Source organism: Platalea leucorodia (assembly GCF_965183815.1).
Source record: "Platalea leucorodia genome assembly, chromosome: 34".
NCBI lineage: Eukaryota > Metazoa > Chordata > Aves > Pelecaniformes > Threskiornithidae > Platalea > Platalea leucorodia.
This window is the reverse complement of record NC_138856.1, coordinates 285,771-310,387: the sequence shown is the minus strand read 5'-3', so window position 1 is coordinate 310,387 and position 24,617 is coordinate 285,771. Positions and strand designations below refer to the sequence as shown.

Sequence of the window (24,617 nt, the reverse complement as noted above, 5' to 3'; positions counted from 1 at the left end):
TTATACGAGCCTGTAGGGGTCAGTAGGGGCCTATAGGAGGCCGTAAGGGGGCTTATAGGAGCCTGTAGGGGGTCTATAGGGGCCTATAGGAGTGAAAAGGGGGTCTATAGGGCCTTATAGGAGCCTGTAGGGGGTCTATAGGGACCTATAGGAGCCCATAAGAGGGTCTATAGGGCCTTATAGGAGCCTGTAGAGGGTCTATAGGAGCCTATAGGAGTCCATAGAGGGGCTTATATTGGCTTATAGGAGTTTGAAGGGGCTCTATAGGGGCCTATAGGACTCCACAAGGGGGTCTATAGGGGCCTATAGGGGCCTATAAGGGGGTTTATAGGGCCTTATAGGAGCCTGTAGAGGGTCTATAGGGGCCTATGGGAGTCCTGAAGGGAGTTTATAGGGGCTTATAGGAGCCTGCAGGGGGTCTATAGCGCTTATAGGAGTCCATAATGAGGTTTATAGGGTCTTATAGGAGGCCGTAGGGGCCTATAGGAGCCCATAAGGGGTTTATAGGGGCTTATAGGAGCCCACAAGGGGGTCTATAGGGGCTTATAGGGGCCCATAAGGGGGTTTATAGGGGCTTATAGGAGTTTGTAGGGGGTCTATAGGGGCCTATAGGAGTCCATAAGGGGGCTTATAGGAGCCTGTAGGGGGTTTATAAGGGCCCATAGGAGTCCATAAGGGTGTTTATAGGTGCCTGTAGGGGGTCTACAGGGGCATATAGGAGTCCATAAGGGTGTGTATAGGGACTTAGGAGCCTGTAGGGGGTCTATAGGGGCCTATAGGAACCTGTAGGGGGTCTATGGGGGTCTATAGGGGCCTATAGGAGCCCATAAAGGGCTTATGGAGCCTGTAGGGGGGGCTACAGTGGCCTATAAGAGCCTGTAGGGGGTGTGTAGTGGCTTATCGGAGCCTGTAGGGGTCTATAGGGGCCTATAGGAGTCCATAAGGGGGCTTATAGAAGGCTGTAGGGGGTCTAAAGGGGCCTATAGAAGCCCATAAGGGGGTCTATAGGGTCCTGTAGGGGTCTATAGGGGCCTATAGGAGCCCATAAGGGGGTTTATAGGGGCTTATAGGAGCGTGTAGGGGGCCTATAGGACCATTAGGCGGTTTATAGGGCCTTATACGAGCCTGTAGGGGTCAGTAGGGGCCTATAGGAGGCCGTAAGGGGGCTTATAGGAGCCTGTAGGGGGTCTATAGGGGCCTATAGGAGTGAAAAGGGGGTCTATAGGGCCTTATAGGAGCCTGTAGGGGGTCTATAGGGACCTATAGGAGCCCATAAGAGGGTCTATAGGGCCTTATAGGAGCCTGTAGAGGGTCTATAGGAGCCTATAGGAGTCCATAGAGGGGCTTATATTGGCTTATAGGAGTTTGAAGGGGCTCTATAGGGGCCTATAGGACTCCACAAGGGGGTCTATAGGGGCCTATAGGGGCCTATAAGGGGGTTTATAGGGCCTTATAGGAGCCTGTAGAGGGTCTATAGGGGCCTATGGGAGTCCTGAAGGGAGTTTATAGGGGCTTATAGGAGCCTGCAGGGGGTCTATAGCGCTTATAGGAGTCCATAATGAGGTTTATAGGGTCTTATAGGAGGCCGTAGGGGCCTATAGGAGCCCATAAGGGGTTTATAGGGGCTTATAGGAGCCCACAAGGGGGTCTATAGGGGCTTATAGGGGCCCATAAGGGGGTTTATAGGGGCTTATAGGAGTTTGTAGGGGGTCTATAGGGGCCTATAGGAGTCCATAAGGGGGCTTATAGGAGCCTGTAGGGGGTTTATAAGGGCCCATAGGAGTCCATAAGGGTGTTTATAGGTGCCTGTAGGGGGTCTACAGGGGCATATAGGAGTCCATAAGGGTGTGTATAGGGACTTAGGAGCCTGTAGGGGGTCTATAGGGGCCTATAGGAACCTGTAGGGGGTCTATGGGGGTCTATAGGGGCCTATAGGAGCCCATAAAGGGCTTATGGAGCCTGTAGGGGGGGCTACAGTGGCCTATAAGAGCCTGTAGGGGGTGTGTAGTGGCTTATCGGAGCCTGTAGGGGTCTATAGGGGCCTATAGGAGTCCATAAGGGGGCTTATAGAAGGCTGTAGGGGGTCTAAAGGGGCCTATAGAAGCCCATAAGGGGGTCTATAGGGTCCTGTAGGGGTCTATAGGGGCCTATAGGAGCCCATAAGGGGGTTTATAGGGGCTTATAGGAGCGTGTAGGGGGCCTATAGGACCATTAGGCGGTTTATAGGGCCTTATACGAGCCTGTAGGGGTCAGTAGGGGCCTATAGGAGGCCGTAAGGGGGCTTATAGGAGCCTGTAGGGGGTCTATAGGGGCCTATAGGAGTGAAAAGGGGGTCTATAGGGCCTTATAGGAGCCTGTAGGGGGTCTATAGGGACCTATAGGAGCCCATAAGAGGGTCTATAGGGCCTTATAGGAGCCTGTAGAGGGTCTATAGGAGCCTATAGGAGTCCATAGAGGGGCTTATATTGGCTTATAGGAGTTTGAAGGGGCTCTATAGGGGCCTATAGGACTCCACAAGGGGGTCTATAGGGGCCTATAGGGGCCTATAAGGGGGTTTATAGGGCCTTATAGGAGCCTGTAGAGGGTCTATAGGGGCCTATGGGAGTCCTGAAGGGAGTTTATAGGGGCTTATAGGAGCCTGCAGGGGGTCTATAGCGCTTATAGGAGTCCATAATGAGGTTTATAGGGTCTTATAGGAGGCCGTAGGGGCCTATAGGAGCCCATAAGGGGTTTATAGGGGCTTATAGGAGCCCACAAGGGGGTCTATAGGGGCTTATAGGGGCCCATAAGGGGGTTTATAGGGGCTTATAGGAGTTTGTAGGGGGTCTATAGGGGCCTATAGGAGTCCATAAGGGGGCTTATAGGAGCCTGTAGGGGGTTTATAAGGGCCCATAGGAGTCCATAAGGGTGTTTATAGGTGCCTGTAGGGGGTCTACAGGGGCATATAGGAGTCCATAAGGGTGTGTATAGGGACTTAGGAGCCTGTAGGGGGTCTATAGGGGCCTATAGGAACCTGTAGGGGGTCTATGGGGGTCTATAGGGGCCTATAGGAGCCCATAAAGGGCTTATGGAGCCTGTAGGGGGGGCTACAGTGGCCTATAAGAGCCTGTAGGGGGTGTGTAGTGGCTTATCGGAGCCTGTAGGGGTCTATAGGGGCCTATAGGAGTCCATAAGGGGGCTTATAGAAGGCTGTAGGGGGTCTAAAGGGGCCTATAGAAGCCCATAAGGGGGTCTATAGGGTCCTGTAGGGGTCTATAGGGGCCTATAGGAGCCCATAAGGGGGTTTATAGGGGCTTATAGGAGCGTGTAGGGGGCCTATAGGACCATTAGGCGGTTTATAGGGCCTTATACGAGCCTGTAGGGGTCAGTAGGGGCCTATAGGAGGCCGTAAGGGGGCTTATAGGAGCCTGTAGGGGGTCTATAGGGGCCTATAGGAGTGAAAAGGGGGTCTATAGGGCCTTATAGGAGCCTGTAGGGGGTCTATAGGGACCTATAGGAGCCCATAAGAGGGTCTATAGGGCCTTATAGGAGCCTGTAGAGGGTCTATAGGAGCCTATAGGAGTCCATAGAGGGGCTTATATTGGCTTATAGGAGTTTGAAGGGGCTCTATAGGGGCCTATAGGACTCCACAAGGGGGTCTATAGGGGCCTATAGGGGCCTATAAGGGGGTTTATAGGGCCTTATAGGAGCCTGTAGAGGGTCTATAGGGGCCTATGGGAGTCCTGAAGGGAGTTTATAGGGGCTTATAGGAGCCTGCAGGGGGTCTATAGCGCTTATAGGAGTCCATAATGAGGTTTATAGGGTCTTATAGGAGGCCGTAGGGGCCTATAGGAGCCCATAAGGGGTTTATAGGGGCTTATAGGAGCCCACAAGGGGGTCTATAGGGGTTTATAGGGGCCCATAAGGGGGTTTATAGGGGCTTATAGGAGTTTGTAGGGGGTCTATAGGGGCCTATAGAGTCCATAAGGGGGCTTATAGGAGCCTGTAGGGGGTTTATAAGGGCCCATAGGAGTCCATAAGGGTGTTTATAGGTGCCTGTAGGGGGTCTACAGGGGCATATAGGAGTCCATAAGGGTGTGTATAGGGACTTAGGAGCCTGTAGGGGGTCTATAGGGGCCTATAGGAACCTGTAGGGGGTCTATGGGGGTCTATAGGGGCCTATAGGAGCCCATAAAGGGCTTATGGAGCCTGTGGGGGGGGCTACAGTGGCCTATAAGAGCCTGTAGGGGGTGTGTAGTGGCTTATCGGAGCCTGTAGGGGTCTATAGGGGCCTATAGGAGTCCATAAGGGGGCTTATAGAAGGCTGTAGGGGGTCTAAAGGGGCCTATAGAAGCCCATAAGGGGGTCTATAGGGTCCTGTAGGGGTCTATAGGGGCCTATAGGAGCCCATAAGGGGGTTTATAGGGGCTTATAGGAGCGTGTAGGGGGTCTATAGGAGCCTATAGGAGCCGTTAGGTGGTTTATAGGGCCTTATACGAGCCTGTAGGGGTCAGTAGGGGCCTACAGGAGGCCATAAGGGGGTCTATAGGAGCCCGTAGCCAGAATATAGGGGCCTATAGGAGCCCCTAAGGAGGCTTATAGGAGCCTGAAGGAGGTCTATAGGGCCCTATAGGTGCCTAGAAGGGGAGTTATACGGTCTTATCAGCGCCTGTAGGGGCCTATCGGGACCATAGAAGGGTTTATAGGGATTTACAGGAGCCTATAGGAGCCCATAAGGGCCTATAGGAGCCTGTAGTGGGTCTATAGGATCCTGTAGGGGTCTCTAGGGGCCTATAGGAGCCCTTAAGGGGGTCTATAGGGGAATATAGGAGCCTGTAGAGGGTCTATAGGGGCCTATAGGAGTCCATAAGGGTGTGTACAGGGGCCTGCAGGGGGTCTATAGGGGCCTATAGGAGACCATAAGGGGGTGTATAGGGGCTTATAGGAGCCTGTAGGGGGTCTATAGGGGATAATAGGAGTCCGTAGGGGGTTCATAGCGGCCTATAGGAGCCCATAAAGGGGGGTGGGGGCGCTTATTTGGAATATGCTATATAATAGCTGTATATACTGTATATACCGTATATACCCCTAAGAGGGTTTATAGGGCCGCAGAGGATCTACAGGCCGTTGGGGGGGGGGCATAGGGGCTATATGGGCTTGTAAAGGTCTATAGGGAACCTATAGGAGTCTGTATGGAGTTTATCAGAGCCCATAGGAGGGTGTAAAGGTCTATGGGGGGGCTTAAGTGATACAGAAGGGGCTATATTGTTTCGTAAGGGTATAGGGAACCTATAGGAGTCTGTATGGGCCTGTAAGGGTCTATAAGGGACGTATAGAGGCCTGTAGGGCATCACAGAGGGGCTCGGTTGGGAGTTATAGATGGTCTATAGGGTCCCATAGGAAGTTTTGGGGGGGCTCTGGGGGATCCTTAGCGGGCTAATGGGCCCCTATAGGCATCTATAGGGGCCCTGGGGGATGCTGTAGGGGTCTATAGGGGCCCTGGGGGGAGCCTGTAGGGGGTCTGTAGGGGCCCTGGGGGAGTCTATAGGGGTCTACAGGGGCCCTGGGGGAGTCTATAGGGGTTTATAGGGGCCCTGGGGGAGTCTATAGGAGTCTATAGGGGCCCTGAGGGGGGTCTACAGGGGCCCTGGGGGAGTCCATAGGGATGTATAGGGACCTTGGGGGAGGCTGTGGGGGTGTATCGGGCTCTGGGGGAGTCTATAGGGGTCTACAGGGGCCCTTGGGGAGGCTGTAGGGGTCTATGGAGGCACTGGGGGGGGTCTATAGGGGCCCTGGGGGAGTCTATAGGGGCCCTGGGTGAGGCTGTGGGGGTCTATAGGGGCCCTGGAGGAGTCTATAGGGGTCTACAGGGGCCCTAGGGGAGGCTGTAGGGGTCTATAGGGGCCCTGGGAGGAACCTGTAGAGGGTCTATAGGGTCACTGGGGGAGCCTGTAGGGGTCTATAGGGTCACTGGGGGAGTCTGTGGGGGTGTATAGGGGCCCTGAGGGAGTCTGTGGGGGTGTATAGGGGCCCTGGGGGAGGTTGTAGGGTCTATAGGGTCCCTGGGGGTGTCTATAGGTGGTGTATAGGGGCCCTGGGGGAGTCTATAGGGGTCCACAGGGGCCCTGGGGGAGGCTGTAGGGATCTATAGGGGCCCTGGGGGCTTCTCTAGGGGTCTATAGGGTCACTGGGGGAGGCTGTGGGGGTCTATAGGGTCCCTGTAGGCAGCACTGGGGTCACGAAGGGGTTACGTGGGGCCCCTAGGGGGTCGGGGAGGGGGCCCCTAGGGGGTGGGAGGTCGCTCCATAGGGGCTCCTACCCTATAGGGCCCCATGGCCCCGGGGCCGGCGGGCGGGGGGGACCCAGGCGTTGGGTGGCCCCGGCGCCCGCGGCGCTGGAATCCGGCCCGGGCCCGATCCCGGTGACACGTTAACCACCAGCGGCAGCGGGCGGCGGCGGCGGGCAGGTGCGGGGCACCGGGGGGAGCCGGGGCTGGGGGGACCGGGGGGACATGGGGACATGGGGGGACATGGGGACATGGGGGGACATGGGGACATGCGGGGCACCGGGGGGAGCCGGGGCTGGGGGGACCGGGGGGACATGGGGACATGGGGGGACATGGGGACATGGGGGGACATGGGGACATGCGGGGCACCGGGGGGAGCCGGGGCTGGGGGGACCGGGGGGACATGGGGACATGGGGGGACATGGGGACATGGGGGGACATGGGGACATGTGGGGCACCGGGGGGAGCCGGGGCTGGGGGGACCGGGGGGACATGGGGACACGGGGGGACATGGGGGGAGCCGGGACTGGGGGGACCCGGGGGGACATGGGGACATGGGGGGACATGGGGGGAGCCGGGGCTGGGGGGACCGGGGGGACATGGGGACACGGGGGGCACCGGGGGGAGCCGGGACTGGGGGGACCGGGGGGACATGGGGACACGGGGGGACATGGGGACATGGGGGGAGCCGGGACTGGGGGGACCCGGGGGGACATGGGGACACGGGGACATGGGGACATGGGGACATGGGGGGACCCGGGGGGAGCCGGGACTGGGGGGACCCGGGGGGACATGGGGACCCGGGGGGACATGGGGACATGGGGGGACATGGGGACATGGGGACATGGGGACACGGGGGGACATGGGGACATGGGGGGCACCGGGGGGAGCCGGGACTGGGGGGACACGGGGGGACATGGGGGGACCCGGGGGGACACAGGACATGGGGACCCGGGGGGACATGGGGACATGGGGGGACACGGGGACGTGGGGGGATGTGGGGACATGGGGGGACACGGGACTGGGGGGACCCGGGGGGACCCAGGGGGACACGGGACTGGGGGAACGTGGGGGGACATGGGGACATGGGGACGTGGGGGGACACGGGGGGACACGGGGGGGGGCTGGGGACACCACCTGGGGGACGTGGGGACAGGGTGGGGACAGTGCGGGGGGGGCAGGGGAGGGGTTGGGGACATGGGGACAGGTTGTGGACGTCGTAGGGGGGACATGGGGACAGGTTGGGGACATGGGGTGGGTTGGGGACGTGGGGACACCGTGGAGGGGACGTGGGGTGGGGTGGGGACATGGGGACAGGTTGGGGATGTGGGGACAGGTTGGGGACATGGGGACAGGTTGGGGACATCGCAGAAGGGACATGGGGTGGGTTGGGGACATGGGGACAGGTTGGGGACACTGTGGGGGCATGGGGTGGGTTGGGGACATGGGGACACTGGGGACACTGTGGAGGGGACATGGGGACAGGTTGGGGATGTGGGGACAGGTTGGGGACATGGGGACAGGTTGGGGACATCGCAGAAGGGACATGGGAGGGGTTGGGGACATGGGGACATCACAGAGAGGAGCTGGGGTGGGTTGGGGACATCAGAGAGGGGTTGGGGACATCAAGGAGGGGTTGGGGACATCAAGGGGTTGGGGACATCGAGGGGTTGGGGACATGGAGGAGGGGTTGGGGACATCAGAGAGGGGTTGGGGACATCAAGGAGGGGTTGGGGACATGGAGGAGGGGTTGGGGACATCAGAGAGGGGTTGGGGACATCAAGGAGGGGTTGGGGACATCAAGGGGTTGGGGACATCAAGGAGGGGTTGGGGACATCGAGGAGGGGTTGGGGACATCAAGGGGTTGGGGACATTGAGGGGTTGGGGACATGGAGGAGGGGTTGGGGACATCGAGGGGTTGGGGACATCAAGGAGGGGTTGGGGACATCAGAGAGGGGTTGGGGACATCAAGGAGGGGTTGGGGACATCAAAGGGTTGGGGACATCAAGGAGGGGTTGGGGACATCGAGGAGGGGTTGGGGACATCGAGGGGTTGGGGACATGGAGGAGGGGTTGGGGACATCAAGGAGGGGTTGGGGACATGGAGGAGGGGTTGGGGACCAGGGGACACCAGAGGAGGGTCCATGGGGACGGGTTTGGGACATCGAGGGGACGGGGACATTGGTGGGGGGGGGGACAGGGGACGGGGACGTGGTGGGGACATCAGAGAGGGGACCCTTCCCCTTGGGGCCGCGGAGGTGGCAGCTGGCCGGATGTCCCCGTCCCCGGGGAGCCGCGCGGCGGCGGCGCGGGGACAGGGACCCGCTGGGAGGGCTTGGGGACATCGGGAGGGGTTGGGGACGTGTGACGCAAGCGGTGACACCGTCCCCATCTCAGCCGTGTCCTCGGTGGGCACCGCGTCCCCCCCCCGCTGGGTCCCCGTGTCCCCGTCCCCGTGTCCCCTGTCCCCATGTCCCCATCCCCATGTCCCCCGTCCCCGTGTCCCCCGTCCCCACGTCCCCTGTCCCCACGTCCTGCTGTCCCCATCTCAACGCTCCGGCTGGTGTCCACACGACGCTTGCGTCCCCGTGTCCCCCCGGGTGGCAATGTCCCCCGTGATGGTGTCCCCAGGGGTGGTGGTGTCCCCGTGGGTGGTGGTGTCCCCAGGGGTGGTGGTGTCCCCATGGGTGAAGGTGTCCCCATGCCCCGGTGTCCCCGTGGGTGGTGGTTTCTCAACGGGTGACAGAGTCCCCATGGGTGAAGGTGTCCCCGTGGGTGGTGGTGTCCCCGTGGGTGGTGGTGTCCCCATGGGTGGTGGTGTCCCCATGCCCTGGTGTCCCCATGGGTGGTGGTGGCCCTGTGGGTGGTGGTGTCTCCATTCCCTGGTGTCCCCTTGACTGGTGGTGTCCCCATGGGTGAAGGTGTCCCCATGGGTGATGATGTCCCCATGGGTGATGGTGTCCCCAGGGGTGATGGTGTCCCCGTGGGTGGTGGTGTCCCCATGGGTGAAGGTGTCCCTGTGGGTGATGGTGTCCCCATGGGTGATGGTGTCCCCTTGACTGGTGGTGTCCCCATGGGTGAAGGTGTCCCCATGGGTGATGATGTCCCCATGGGTGATGGTGTCCCCAGGGGTGATGGTGTCCCCGTGGGTGGTGGTGTCCCCATGGGTGAAGGTGTCCCTGTGGGTGATGGTGTCCCCATGGGTGATGGTGTCCCCGTGGGTGATGGTGTCCCCGTGGGCGGTGGTGTCCCCATTCCCCAGTGTCCCCATGGGTGATGATGTCCCCATGGGTGGTGGTGTCCCCGTGGGCGATGGTGTCCCCATGAGTGATGGTGTCCCCATGGGTGGTGGTGTCCCCGTGGGTGGTGGTGTCCCCATTCCCCGGTGTCCCCGTGGGCGATGGCGTCCCCATGAGTGATGGTGTCCCCGTGGGTGGTGGTGTCCCCATTCCCCGGTGTCCCCATGGGTGATGGTGTCCCCATGAGTGATGGTGTCCCCATGAGTGATGATGTCCCCGTGGGTGGTGGTGTCCCCATTCCCCGGTGTCCCCATGGGTGATGGTGTCCCCATGAGTGATGGTGTCCCCATGGGTGGTGGTGTCCCCATTCCCCGGTGTCCCCGTGGGCGATGGCGTCCCCGTGGGCGATGGCATCCCCACGGGTGCTGCTGTCCCCGCGAGTGACGACGTACCCCACGCCCCTGGCGTCCAGCGCTGTCCCTGTGTCCGACGGTGTCCCCCCGCGGGTGACGCTGGCCCCAAGATGCCGTTCGGGGCGGTGCTGGCGCAGGTCGGGGGCCTGGGCCGCTTCCAGGTGCTGCAGACGGCGCTGCTGGCGGTGCCCATCCTGCTCATGGCCAGCCACAACCTGCTGCAGAACTTCACCGCCGCCGTCCCCCCCCACCGCTGCCGCCTCCCCGCCGTCACCCCCGCTCCCGCTGCCACCCCCGGGGTCCCCAGCGCCACCCCAGGGCCACCCGGAGCCGCCCCTGGTGGCCCCTCAGCGGCTTCTGATGGCACCTTGAGGTCCTCCGACGCCATCCTGAGGTCTCCCGATGGCACCTTGGGGTCCCCCGGTGCCACCCCGAGGTCCCCCGATGCCACCCCGAGGTCGCCCGATGGCACCCACGTCGCCGGTGCCACCCACGTCACGCTTGATGGCACCCCGGGGTCCCCTGATGGCACCCACGTCCAGCCTGATGCCACCTCGGGGTCCTCCAACGGCACCCTGGGGCCTGCTGGCGCTACCCTAGGGTGGCCCAACGGCACCCTGGGGTGGCCCAATGGCACCCTGGGGCCCCCCGATGCCACCCTGGGGTCCTGCCGACGCTACGTGGCCGTGTCCCCCGCCAACGGCACCGCCGGTCCCCGGCCCACCGAGCCCTGCCACGACGGTTGGGACTACGACCTCAGCATCTACGTGGCCACCATCGTCACCGAGGTGGGGACGCGGGGACGCGGGAGGGGGGGAGGGGGGGGAGGTGCCCACGGTGGCCACGTGGCCACCGACGTCACCAAGGTGGGGACAGGGGGGTGTGGATGGAGGGGTGGGACCGTATGGAGATGGAGAAGTGGGACCGTATAGAGATGGAGGGGTGGAAGCATATGGAGATGGAGGGGTGGGACCGTATGGAGATGGAGGGGTGGGACCGTATGGAGATGGAGGGGTGGAGATGGAGCCCTATGGAGATGGAGGGGTGGAGATGGAGCCCTATAGGGTTGGAGGGATGGAGATGGAGCCCTATGGAGATGGAGGAATGGTGATGGAGCCCTATAGGGTTGGAGGGCTGGAGAAGGAGCCCTATGGAGATGGAGGGCTGGAGATGGAGCCCTATGGAGATGGAGGGCTGGAGATGGAGCCCTATGGAGATGGAGGGCTGGAGAAGGAGCCCTATAGGGTTGGAGGGCTGGAGATGGAGCCCTATGGAGATGGAGGAATGGAGATGGAGCCCTATAGGGTTGGAGAGCTGGAGAAGGAGCCCTATGGAGATGGAGGAATGGTGATGGAGCCCTATAGGGTTGGAGGGCTGGAGAAGGAGCCCTATGGAGATGGAGGGCTGGAGATGGAGCCCTATAGGGTTGGAGAGCTGGAGAAGGAGCCCTATGGAGATGGAGGAATGGTGATGGAGCCCTATAGGGTTGGAGGGCTGGAGATGGAGCCCTATAGGGTTGGAGGGCTGGAGATGGAGCCCTATAGGGTTGGAGGGCTGGAGAAGGAGCCCTATGGAGATGGAGGAATGGAGAAGGAGCCCTATAGGGTCGGAGGGCTGGAGCTGGAGCTGCGTGGGGAAGACGGGGCTGGGGGGAGGGTGCGGGATGGAGGTGGTGGACCGGATGGACGCTGGAGAGGACAACAGAGGGTGGAGGTAGGGGCCGCGTCGTCCTCACCTCATCCCCGTCCCCGCAGTGGGACCTCGTCTGCGGCTACCGGCAGCTCCGGCAGATGGCCCAGTCCATCTACATGGCTGGGGTCCTGGTGGGCGCCCTGGTCCTGGGGGGCCTCTCGGACAGGTAAGGGCAGCAGAGACCCCTCCCCGTGCCTCAGTTTCCCCACGGGGCACTGGATTGACCATCACCCAGTGGCACCCAGTGGCACCCAGTGCCTCCCTGTCGCAGGTTTGGGCGCAAGGCCATGTTGATGTGGTCCTACCTGCAGCTGGGGGTGATGGGGACGTGCACGGCCTTCGCCCCCAACTACGCGTCCTACTGCGTCTTCCGCTTCGCCGGTGGCATGGCCCTCTCCGGCTTCGGCCTCAGCATCGCCTGCCTGGGTGAGGGGACGGCGATGAGGAGGGCCACGGGGACCTGGGTGGGGACAATCAGCATGGCCGTGGATGGGGACAACCCGATGGCCATGGATGGGGACATCACCGTGGCCATGGGTGGGGACATCATCTTGGCCATGGATGGGGACATCACCGTGGCCATGGATGGGGACATCATCTTGGCCATGGGTGGGGACAGCCCGATGGCCATGGATGGGGACATCACCATGGCCATGGATGGGGACATCATCTTGGCCATGGATGGGGACATCACCGTGGCCATGGGTGGGGACATCATCTTGGCCATGGATGGGGACAACCCGATGGCCATGGATGGGGACATCACCGTGGCCATGGATGGGGACATCACCATGGCCATGGAGAGGGACATCATCTTGGCCATGGATGGGGACATCACCGTGGCCATGGATGGGGACATCATCTTGGCCATGGATGGGGACAACCCGATGGCCATGGATGGGGACATCACCGTGGCCATGGATGGGGACATCATCTTGGCCATGGATGGGGACATCACCGTGGCCATGGAGAGGGCGGTGGCATCCCCCTCTCTACAGATGGAGAGGCCCCTATGGCCGCTGATGGGGACATCCCAGTGGCCACTGATGGGGCCACCACCACGGCCGTGGATGGGGCCCCGTGGCGCGGAAGCATCTGGACGTGATGGGGAGGCCACACCGCCAAGGAGGGTCACGGGGGCGGGGACAACACCAAGTCAGGCGTGTCCCCGTGGTCCCTTGCAGTGGTGGAGTGGATCCCCACGCCCTACCGCGCCATCACCGTGGCCATCACCGGCTTCGCCTACACCCTGGGCCAGATCCTGCTGGCCGGCGTGGCCTACGCCGTCCCCCACTGGCGCTGGCTCCAGCTCACCGTCTCCCTGCCCTTCTTCGTCTTCCTCCTCTACTCCTGGTAGGATGCTTGGGTCCCCTGGGGAAGGCCCCGGCGGGGCTCTCTCCGTGCCTCAGTTTCCCCCTCGCCGACTGCAGGTGGTTGGCTGAGTCCGCCCGTTGGCTGGTGCTCTCGGGGAAGGCCGAGAGGGCCGTGAAGGTCCTGCAGCGAGTGGCCAGGATTAACAAGCGGAAGGAGGAAGGGGAGAAGATCACGGTGGAGGTACGGTGGCCCCGTGGTGGTGGGGGTCTCGGTATCCCACCCCGTCCCCCGCCAACCGCTCCCGGTTCCCCCTCTCCCAGAACCTGAGGTCCAACATGAAGGAGGAGTTGGCTGGTCTGAAGTCCTCCTACACCGTCTCCGACCTGGTCCGCACCCCGGTCATCCGCCACATCTTCTTCTGCCTCTCCGTCGTCTGGTGGGGCTGGGCTGGGGAAGGCTGGGGGGGGAGGAGGAGGAGGAGGAGGGAGGGAGATGGGTGAGAGGGTGGGGGGATGGAGAAGTGGAGGGAGGGGTGGTTGGAGGGGTGGACGGATGGATGGACGGATGGATGGAAGGAAGGATGGATGGTTGGAAGGACAGAGGGATGGATGGTTGGAAGGACAGAAGGATGGTTGGATGGTTGGAAGGACAGAGGGATGGATGGTTGGAAGGACAGAGGGATGGATGGTTGGAAGGACAGAAGGATGGTTGGATGGTTGGAAGGACAGAGGGATGGATGGTTGGAAGGACAGAAGGATGGATGGTTGGAAGGACAGAGGGATGGATGGTTGGAAGGACAGAAGGATGGTTGGATGGTTGGAAGGACAGAGGGATGGATGGTTGGAAGGACAGAAGGATGGATGGTTGGAAGGACAGAAGGATGGTTGGATGGGTGGAAGGACAGAAGGATGGATGGTTGGAAGGACAGAGGGATGGATGGTTGGAAGGACAGAAGGATGGTTGGATGGTTGGAAGGACAGAAGGATGGATGGTTGGAAGGACAGAGGGATGGATGGTTGGAAGGACAGAGGGATGGATGGATGGTTGGAAGGACAGAAGGATGGATGGTTGGAAGGACAGAGGGATGGATGGTTGGAAGGACAGAGGGATGGATGGATGGTTGGAAGGACAGAGGGATGGATGGTTGGAAGGACAGAAGGATGGTTGGATGGTTGGAAGGACAGAAGGATGGATGGTTGGAAGGACAGAAGGATGGATGGTTGGAAGGACAGAGGGATGGTTGGATGGGTGGAAGGATGGATGGTTGGTTGGAAGGATGGACGGATGGATGGAAGGGTAGACAGACAGCTGGTTGGAGAGCTGGTCAGCTGTACGGACGGCTGACTGGAAAGACGGACAGCTGGACAGCCGCTCACCGACTCCAGCCATCTTCTCCTCCATCTGAGCTCCCGCCCCGTGCGCTGGTGACATCCCAGGGAGGTCACGCCGCCTCAAGGTCCGTGCCTCTCTCTCCACCCTGCTCCAGGTTCTCCATCAGTTTCTCCTACTACAGCCTGGCCATGGATCTGCAGAACTTTGGGGTCAGCATTTACCTCATCCAGGTGATTTTCGGCGCCGTTGACTTCCCGGCCAAAGTGGTGGTGACCATCTCCGTGAGCTACATCGGCCGGCGGGTGTCGCTGATGGTGACCCTCTTCTTGGCGGGGCTGGTCATCATCGCCAACATCTTTGTCTCCACAGGTGGGTGCGATGGGGTGATGGGGGGGGGGGTGTCTTCTGCACTGCTCCATGCTCTCATCTCTCCATCCGTCCATCCGTCTGTCCATCCACCTCACCACCCACTTACCCACAGCGTGGCTGAGGTGGGAAGGCACCTCTGGAGGTCACCTGGTCCAACCCTCCCGCTCAAGCAGGGCCGCCCACAGCCGGTCACCCAAGGCTATGTCCAGGTGGCTTTTGAATATCGCCAGGGGTGGTGACTCACCACCTCACCACCCACCCACCCACCCACTCATCCATCCATCCACCTGTCCTTCCATCCATCCATCCTTCCATCCATCCATCCATCCATCCATCCTTCCATCCATCCATCCATCCATCCATCCATCCATCCATCCAACTATCCACCTGTCCTTCTATCCATCCACACATCCTTCCATCCATCCATCCTTCCATTCATCCTTCCAAACATCCATCCTTCCAACCATCCAACCATCTTTCCATCCATCCATCTGTCCGTCCATCCATCCATCCATCCACCTGTCCTTCCATCCATCCACCCACACATCCATCCATCCTTCTCTCCATCCACACATCCTTCCTTCCTTCCTTCCATCCATCCACCCATCCATTCGTCCTTCCATCCATCCACCCTCCTTCTTCACACCATCCCATCCATCCATCCATCCATCCATCCATCCATTCCATCATCCATCCTTCCATCCACTCATCCATCCATCCATCCATCCATCCATCATCATCATCCATCCTTCCATCCACTCATCCATCCATCCATCCATCCATCCATCCTTCCATCCATCCATCCATCCATCCATCCTTCATCCATCCATCATCCACCCATCCATCCATCCGTCCTTCCATCCATCCATCCACCCATCCATCCATCCACCCATCCATCCATCCGTCCTTCCATCCATCCATCCACCCATCCATCCATCCATCCACCCATCCATCCTTCCATCCATCCATCCATCTTTCCATCCATCCTTCCATCCATCCATCCACCCATCCATCCATCCTTCCATCCATCCATCTTTCCATCCATCCTTCCATCCATCATCCACCCATCCATCCATCCATCCATCATCCACCCATCCATCCACCCATCCATCCATCCACCCATCCATCCATCCATCATCCATCCACCCATCCATCCATCCACCCATCCACCCATCCATCCATCCATCCTTCCATCCATCCATCTTTCCATCCATCCTTCCATCCATCCATCCTTCCATCATCCATCCACCCATCCATCCACCCATCCATCCTTCCATCCATCCATCCATCCGTCCATCCACCCATCATCCATCCACCCATCCACCCATCCATCATCCACCCATCCATCCAACCATCCAACCATCCGTCCACCCCCCCCCCACCTCCACCTTACCCAGTTACCTCCCCACCTCTCCGTCTGTCCGTCCCCACGCCCTCCCTTCCCCCCACGCGGCTCCCGCCCGCCCGCGCGCCCACCCCGCCCCTCTCCGCCCCAGAGCTGCAGACGGCGCGCACCGCGCTGGCCGTCATCGGCAAGGGCTGCCTCTCCGCCTCCTTCAACTGCGTCTTCCTCTACACCACCGAGCTCTACCCCACTCCCATCAGGTAACGCCGCGCCCCCCCGACCCCGCCGTGGGGCGGGTCCCCCCGTCACCCCCCCGGGACACCCCCGAGGTGGTCCCCGCCCCACGGTGACCCCCCCGCCGGCGCCGGCAGGCAGACCGGGCTGGGTTTCGGCAGCACCATGGCCCGCGTGGGCGGCATCGTGGCGCCGCTGGTGAAGATGATGGATGAGTACTACCCCTTCTTGCCCCCGGCCGTCTACGGGGCGGCCCCCGTGGTGGCGGCCGTGGCGGCCGGCTTCCTACCGGAGACCCTCAACAGGCCGCTGCCCGACACCATCGAGGAGGTGGAGAGCAGGTGGGCATGGATGGGGAGGGACGGACGGACGGAGGGAGGGAGGGAGGGAGGGATCTAGTGGGGGATGAATGACTGGATTTTGTGGGTGGATGGACGGATGGATGGACGGATGGACGGACGGATGGACGGATGGATGGATGGATGGATGGATGGATGGACGGACAGATGGACAGATGGATGGATGGATGATGGAGGATGGATGGATGATGGATGGATGATGGATGGACGGACAGATGGACGGATGGATGATGGACGGATGGATCTAGTGGGGGATGAATGACTGGATTTTGTGGATGGATGGACGGATGGACGGATGGATGGATGGACAGATGGATGGTTGGATGACGGACGGACGGACCTAGTGGTAGATGAACAACTGGATTTTGTGGGTGGGTGGATGGATGGACAGACGGACAGACGGATGGATCTAGTGGTGGATGAATGACTGGATTTTGTGGGTGGATGGACGGATGGATGGATGGACGGACGGATGGTTGGATGATGGGTGGATGGTTGGATGATGGATGGATGATGGATGGATGGATGGACAGATGGATGGTTGGATGACGGATGGACGGATGGATGGACAGATGGATGGTTGGATGATGGATGGATGGATGGATGGACAGATGGATGGTTGGATGATGGATGGACGGATGGATGGACAGATGGATGGTTGGATGATGGATGGATGGATGGATGGACAGATGGATGGTTGGATGATGGATGGATGGACGGACGGACTGAAATAGGAAGGGGTTTTGGACGGATGGACAGATGGATGTGTTAAGGGACAAGCGGATGGGTGCGTTGGCAGAAGAAGGAGCGATACGAGCGGCTGAACGGTTGGACAGACGGATGGACACGGTGCAAGCCGGGCTGCGTCCCACCCTGCCGTGCCCCACAGACCCTCCTCCTCCTCCTCTTCCTCCCTCCAGGGCCAAACGGAAGAAGACGGATGACCCCAAGGAGAAGATCCCCCTCCAGCCCCAGGACAAGGCCCCCCAGAAGGAGGCCTGAAGGACCCCGGGGTGGGGGCAGCACCCTGCGCCCGGCCACCAGCAGCCGCCCTCCCCCACGGGTCCCCGCGGCCTCGGTTTGGGGACGAATTCGCCGCCTGCCCCCCAGCTGGTGCCCTCCCCGTGGGGGGCAGGGGAAGTCCTCGGGGGAATAAAGCAGCTCTGCTGGGGACGGCGTCTCGGGGTGATATCTGAGCCCACCCAAGGTCACCTCCAATACGATGACACCCAATAACCACGTCCGAGGTCACCTCCAATAGGACGATGCCTAAGAACGGTGTCCCTGAGGTCACCTCCAATAAGATGGCACCTCAGAACCTGGTTTCCGAGGTCACCACCAATAAGATGGCACCTCAGAACCTTGTCCCTGAGGTCACCACCAATGAGATGATACCCAAGAACATTTTGGAGGTCACCTCCAATAAGATGGCACCTCAGAACCTGGTCCCCAAGGTCACCACCAATAAGATGCCACCTCATAACCTTGTCCCCGAGGGGACCTCCAATAGGATAACGCCCAAGAACCTTGTCCGCGAGGTCACCTCCAATAGGATAACGCCCAAGAACCTTGTCCCTGAGGTCACCACCAATAGGATAACGCCCAAGAACCTTGTCCGCGAGGTCACCACCAATAGGATAACGCCCAAGAACCTTGTCCCCGAGGTCACCTCCAATAGGATAACGCCCAAGAACCTTGTCCCTGAGGCCACCACCAATAGGATAACGCCCAAGAACCTTGTCCCCGAGGTCACCTCCAATAGGATAACGCCCAAGAACCTTGTCCCTGAGGCCACCACCAATAGGATAACGCCCAAGAACCTTGTCCCCGAGGTCACCTCCAATAGGATAACGCCCAAGAACCTTGTCCCCGAGGTCACCTCCAATAGGATAACGCCCAAGAACCTTGTCCCCGAGGTCACCTCCAATAGGATAACGCCCAAGAACCTTGTCCCCGAGGTCACCTCCAATAGGATAACGCCCAAGAACCTTGTCCCCGAGGTCACCTCCAATAGGATAACGCCCAAGAACCTTGTCCCCGAGGTCACCTCCAATAGGATAACGCCCAAGAACCTTGTCCCCGAGGTCACCTCCAATAGGATAACGCCCAAGAACCTTGTCCCCGAGGTCACCTCCAATAAGATGACGCCCAAGAACCCCCATGGTGGAGGTCACCTCCAAGACAATGACACCCAAGAACCCCAAACCCACCCAACTCTTTGTCCCGGGAGCGGGGTCCCCCAAATCCCGGAGGAGCCCCCAAATCCCACCCCAGCCCCCTCCCAACAACCCATGGGGCTGCTGCCACGATGCCCCTTCCCCGACTTTCCCCCACCCCCACCCCCGGGCCACCCCGGCCCTTGCTCCCACCGCCGACGTGTCCCTTGGCCCCATCAACCCCCTCATCGCTCCGACCCCATCAAAAATTAACCCCCGGCGGCGGACGCGCTGACCCAAGCAAGGCCGCCTCCGTCAGCACCTTTCGGGTCCCTTTCGACCACACAAATCGCTAAAATTTAACCCAAAGGCCAAGGCAGGAGCCCCCCCTCCCCCGCGGGGTGCCCACCTGAGGGTACCCCACGAGCCGGACGAAGGCGGTTGGTCCCAGGTGTCCCCTCTCCAAAAGCCGCTTTTTCTCCTCAAAAAAAAAAAAACAGAATTAAAAGAGAGAGAATGATTTCTTCCCGCCCCAGATCGCCCCAGTTTTGCCCCGTTTCGGAGGCTTTTTTGCCAAACACGAGGGGAGGGAAGTGCTGCCAGGGGATTTGGCTCTGGCCACCCTTTGTTGGCTCTTGGTGGCCCCCCCCGGACTCCTTCGCGTTGCCCTCGCCTGCACTTTTGCCTCCCCGCCTTTGCCTTCTGCTGGAAAATCACCAAAAAAACCCCCCCCAGATGTCAAACATTAACCCACACCAGCCGGCGGCCGGGTTATATAGGCCCAGCCCTGGTGTTCGGGGAGCGAGGACATCGCGGGAGCGAGAGAAGCCTTTTGGTTTTTTTTTTGGGGTGAAATCCATCCCTTTTGGGGCTCTGCGAGCGTGGGGCGGGCGTGCATGGCTGCGGGGCGTTCCCGGGGTCTGACGGTGGCAGCATGGCTTTCGCCAGCCTCCTGGAGCACGTGGGGGGTATGGGACGCTTCCAGGTGGTCTCGGTGGTCCTCCTGGCCCTGCCCGTCCTCATGATGGCCAGTCACAACCTTCTGCAGAACTTCACGGCCGCCACCAGCGACCATCGCTGCCGGCTTCGGTGGGAGGCCAACGCCACCGGCCTCGACCCCCAGGACCTGCTGAGGGTTTCGGTTCCTCACGGCGAGCGGTGCCGGCGGTTTGTGACGCCGCAGTGGTGGCTTTTGGAGGTCAACGCCTCGGCTCCCAACAGCAGCTGGCCAGAAACGGAGCCCTGCCGTGACGGCTGGACCTACGACCGCAGCATCTTCACCAGCACCATCATCACTGAGGTAGGACGGCGGCAGTGGGGTGGGATTTGGGGCTGATGGCGCTTTTCGCCCAATCCTGGGTGCAGCTCCCACCTCGAGGCACCAGCGAAGGGGCCGCCGTCATCGCGCCGTTGACTTCTGCCAACTGGAGCGTCTTCGCCGCTCAACCCTTGGCGGAGGGACTCAACGCCGCGAGAGCTCAGGACGAGAAACGGGGGGGATGAGGGAGGTGGTGGCCATCAACAAGGGGGGGTCAAAAAGGGACCAGATGACCCCTGGAAGGAGCTTCCAACCACGGGGATGCTGGGAAGGGTGGCCAAGTGTTTAATGGCACCATCTTGGTGTTTCCATTGGCCAACCGTTGGCTGTTGTGTTGGCTCAACCCTACCATCCGCCCCGGCCAGTTTTGGGGGGCAGGAGGGAGCCCCGAGGGGATCCCCCCCCCGATCTCTGTCCCACCCCACCTCCTCGTCCCTTGGCAGTGGGACCTGGTGTGCAGCTCCCGGGGGCTGAAGCAGTTGGCCCAGTCGCTCTACATGGCCGGCGTCTTGGCGGGCGGCATCGTCTTCGGGGGTCTCTCGGACAGGTGAGGGGCAACGCCCCATCCCCAGGTGGGGCAGCATCACGGGGATTGTCTCACCCCCTCTTCCTCCTCCTCACCCCCTCTTCCTCCTCCTCACCGCCCAGGTTCGGCCGCCGGGCGCTGCTCACCTGGTGCTACCTTCAGATGGGCACCATGGGGACGTGCTCCTCCTTCGCTCCCACTTTCACCGTCTACTGCCTCTTCCGCTTCCTCACGGGCATGGCCTTCTCCGGCATCGTCCTCAACAGCGTCTCCCTCTGTACGTGGCCACCGCCGGTCCCACGCTACCGGCCCTGGGCAACCTCCTCCTGGTTTGCTCCACGTCTCTGCGTGTCTCGGCAGCTTTGGAGTGGATGCCCACTCGCACCCGGGCGCTGGTGGGGACCTTCATGGGTTACTGCTACACCACCGGGCAGTTCCTGCTGGCTGGGATCGCCTACGCCGTCCCCGATTGGCGTTGGCTGCAGCTCACCGTGTCGCTGCCCTTCTTCTGCTTCTTCCTCTACTCGTGGTGAGGAGGAGAAGGGGGAGGAATGGAGTGGTGGATGGAGGGATGGGTGCAGGGGTGGAGGGATGGGTGCAGGGGTGGAGGTGTGGAGGGACGGAGGGGTGGTGGGATGGACGGAGGAGTGGGTGGATGAAGGGTTGGGTGGATGGAGGGTTGGGTGGATGGATGGATGGATGGATGGATGGATGGATGGATGGATGGATGGATGGATGGGTGGGTGGATGGATGAAGGGTTGGGTGGGTGGATGGATGAAGGGTTGGGTGGATGAAGGGTTGGGTGGATGGGTGGGTGGATGGATGGATGGATGGATGGATGGATGGATGGATGGATGAAGGGTTGGGTGGGTGGATGGATGGATGGATGAAGGGTTGGGTGGATGAAGGGTTGGGTGGGTGGAGGGTTGGGTGGATGAAGGGTTGGGTGGATGGATGGATGAAGGGTTGGGTGGATGGAGGGTTGGGTGGAGGGTTGGATGAAGGGTTGGATGGATGAAGGGTTGGGTGGGTGGAGGGTTGGGTGGGTGGAGGGTTGGGTGGAGGGTTGGATGGATGGAGGGTTGGGTGGATGGATGAAGGGTTGGGTGGATGAAGGGTTGGGTGGGTGGGTGGGTGGGTGGATGAAGGGTTGGGTGGATGAAGGGTTGGGTGGGTGGAGGGTTGGGTGGGTGGATGGATGGATGGATGGATGGGTGGATGAAGGGTTGGGTGGGTGGAGGGTTGGATGGGTGGATGAAGGGTTGGGTGGGTGGAGGGTTGGGTGGATGGAGGGTTGGATGAAGGGTTGGATGGATGAAGGGTTGGGTGGATGAAGGGTTGGGTGGATGGATGAAGGGTTGGGTGGATGAAGGGTTGGGTGGGTGGAGGGTTGGGTGGGTGGATGGATGGATGGATGGATGGATGGGTGGATGAAGGGTTGGGTGGGTGGAGGGTTGGATGGGTGGATGAAGGGTTGGGTGGGTGGAGGGTTGGGTGGATGGAGGGTTGGGTGGGTGGAGGGAAGCATGGAGACCTGGCTGGAGGGACAGAAGGACCGGCCGGCCGGTGGGATGATCCTTGGCATCCTGGCCCCATCTCCTCCACAGGTGGTTAACGGAGTCAGCTCGCTGGCTGGTCATGGTGGGGAAGTCCCAGCAAGCCCTGAAGGAGCTCCAGAAGGTGGCCAGGATAAACGGGAAGAAAGAGGAAGGGGAGAAGCTCGACCTCGAAGTAAAAAGCTCTGGGGCATCTCGGGGGTGTTTCATGGGGCGGGGGAGCGACCCCGCCCTCATGGAGGGGGGCCAACAGTGGGGTCCCCTACACCCCCGGCGCCCCATCCCCACCCCAGAGCCCCCCCTTTCCTCCTAGGCCTTGAGGTCCTACATGGCGAAGGAGATGGCTTCATCAAGGAGTCACCACACGGTGATCGACCTGGTCCGGACGCCCATCGTGCGCCGCATCTCTTGTTGCCTCTGCTTCGTGTGGTATGGCCGGCAGTGGAGGACATCAGTGGGTGGTTTTCCATCTGTCCGTCCCCCCCCCCCGACTGTTGATCCATCCATCCATCCCGCTACCCGCCCCTCCCCAAACACCTCCCTTAGCTGGGTCCTTATCGGAAAGGGAAACTGAGTCACGATGCAGGACTCGGTCAACAGAGGTCTCTTGACCCACACGTGCTCCAGGAAGGGACACGGATCTCCTGGCTGGACCCCACAGGCCAGGGGACGGCGTGTGACCCCCACATCCCCCTCCCCACCTCCCCACCGGTGACATTTGTTCCCCCCCCTCACCTCTTTTTGGCCTAGGTTCTCCACCAGCTTCGCCTACTACGGGCTGGCCATGGACCTGCAAAACTTTGACGTCAACATCTACGTGATCCAGCTCATCTTTGGGGCCGTGGACATCCCGGCCAAGCTGGTCTCCATCCTCACCATCACCTTCGTGGGGCGACGCTTCACCCAGTCCGTTGCCCTCATCCTGGCTGGCTTGGCCATCTTGGCCAACATCTTGGTGCCACGAGGTGAGGGCCGGGGGTGGTGGCCGTGGTGGCCCCTTCATCTCCAGCCCATAAGGCACCATCTGGGTGGGCCAAAGCAACCTCAACACAACCCAGGCTGAGCGATTTGAGCTTTTTACGGGCGATTTGCCTGAAATCCTGGTGTTTGGGGCTCTCCTCTCTCCATCACCCACCGCCAACCCAACCCAACTCCAACTAGTGACGCCAAAGCGAGTCCCAGATGTCCTGTCCTCATCCCCACAGACCTGCGGACGCTCCGGACCGCCCTGGCCGTCTTCGGGAAGGGTTGCTTGGCCGCGTCCTTCAACTGCGTCTTCCTCTACACGGGTGAGCTCTACCCCACCGTTATTCGGTAAGGAGTGGGGACGCAGGTTGGGGGAGGCGATGGGGTGGCCGTGACCACGCAGTCTGGTTCCTCAGGGCTCCTCGGTGTCCCACAGGCAGACGGGCATGGGGTTGGCCAACACCATGGCCCGGCTGGGCAGCATCACGGCCCCCTTGGTGAAGATGGCAGGTGACGTCTTCCCCGCGTTGCCCTTCGTCATCTACGGGGCGGCCCCCGTGGTGTCGGGGCTGGTGGCCATCTTCCTGCCAGAGACACGGGACACGGCCCTGCCCGAGACCGTGGAGGAGGTGGAGGGCAGGTGGGACTGGAGGGACTGAAGGACAAGGGGAGGGACAGACGGACGGGTGGACACAGGGAGGGGTGGCGGGAGAGAAGGATTGGTTGGACAGGGGGAGGGATGGATGGAGGATGGGTTGTGGGTGGGGATGGATGGACGGACGGACGGATGGATGGATGGACGGATGGATGGGATGGAGGATGGGTTGTGCATGGGGATGGATGGACGGACAGACGGACGGATGGTTGGGTGGATGGATGGGATGGAGGATGGGTTGTGCGTGGGGATGGATGGACGGACAGACGGACGGATGGATGGACGGATGGATGGGTGGATGGATGGGATGGAGGATGCGTTGTGCGTGGGGAGGGATGGACGGACGGATGGACAGGAGCGGATGGGATCGGACAGAGAGAGGCGGATGGACAGATGGATGGAAGAAGAGCACGGCAACGGATGGATGAAAGGACGGACAGACGGATGTCTATGACGAGGGATGGCTGGGTGATGGATGGAGATGGGGGAGGAGGAGGAAGAGCAGCATGAGAACCCACCTGGCCTGCCGAAACCCCCTCCCATCCTCCCTCTCCCACCAGGACCCAGAAGGACCAAGCCCAACCTCTCCAGGTCCCACTTCAGCCCAGCGGCACCGCGGGGGGCTCCTAGCGCCCAACACCCTGGGGGACCCCCCCCAAACCCCCCGCCCCCCAAGACCTCGATGTACCCAGCGGCTGAAGGAGCAGGAGTGGGGCTGGAGGGGGTGCATCGCCCCCCAGAAGAGGACCGGGACAGCCATGACCATGGTCACCCTCTTGTGTGGCCGAGGAGGGGACCCAGGCGTCCTCGCCGTGCAGAGTTGGGGGATGGTGTCGTCCTCCCCCACCAAACGCCGCTTCGCAGGAGGGTTTTTTCTG

The 24,617-nt window shown here is 60.9% G+C and overlaps 1 protein-coding gene across 1 annotated transcript; it reads left to right on the top strand.

Annotated features, from left to right (window-relative positions):
• Positions 1-10,026: 10,026 nt before the first annotated feature.
• LOC309601419 (uncharacterized protein) lies at positions 10,027-24,369 on the top strand (the record flags this gene model as incomplete). The annotated part of the gene is made up of 20 exons (XM_082334417.1): positions 10,027-10,704; positions 11,671-11,774; positions 11,880-12,034; positions 12,793-12,961; positions 13,039-13,162; positions 13,243-13,358; positions 14,409-14,623; positions 16,120-16,228; positions 16,340-16,547; positions 17,866-18,857; positions 19,651-20,017; positions 20,479-20,582; positions 20,684-20,838; positions 20,922-21,090; positions 22,170-22,293; positions 22,432-22,547; positions 22,869-23,083; positions 23,324-23,432; positions 23,521-23,724; positions 24,300-24,369. The coding sequence occupies 20 exons, from the start codon at positions 10,027-10,029 to the stop codon at positions 24,367-24,369; spliced, it is 4,503 nt and encodes a 1,500-aa protein (XP_082190543.1).
• Between the last annotated feature and the right edge of the window lie 248 nt (positions 24,370-24,617).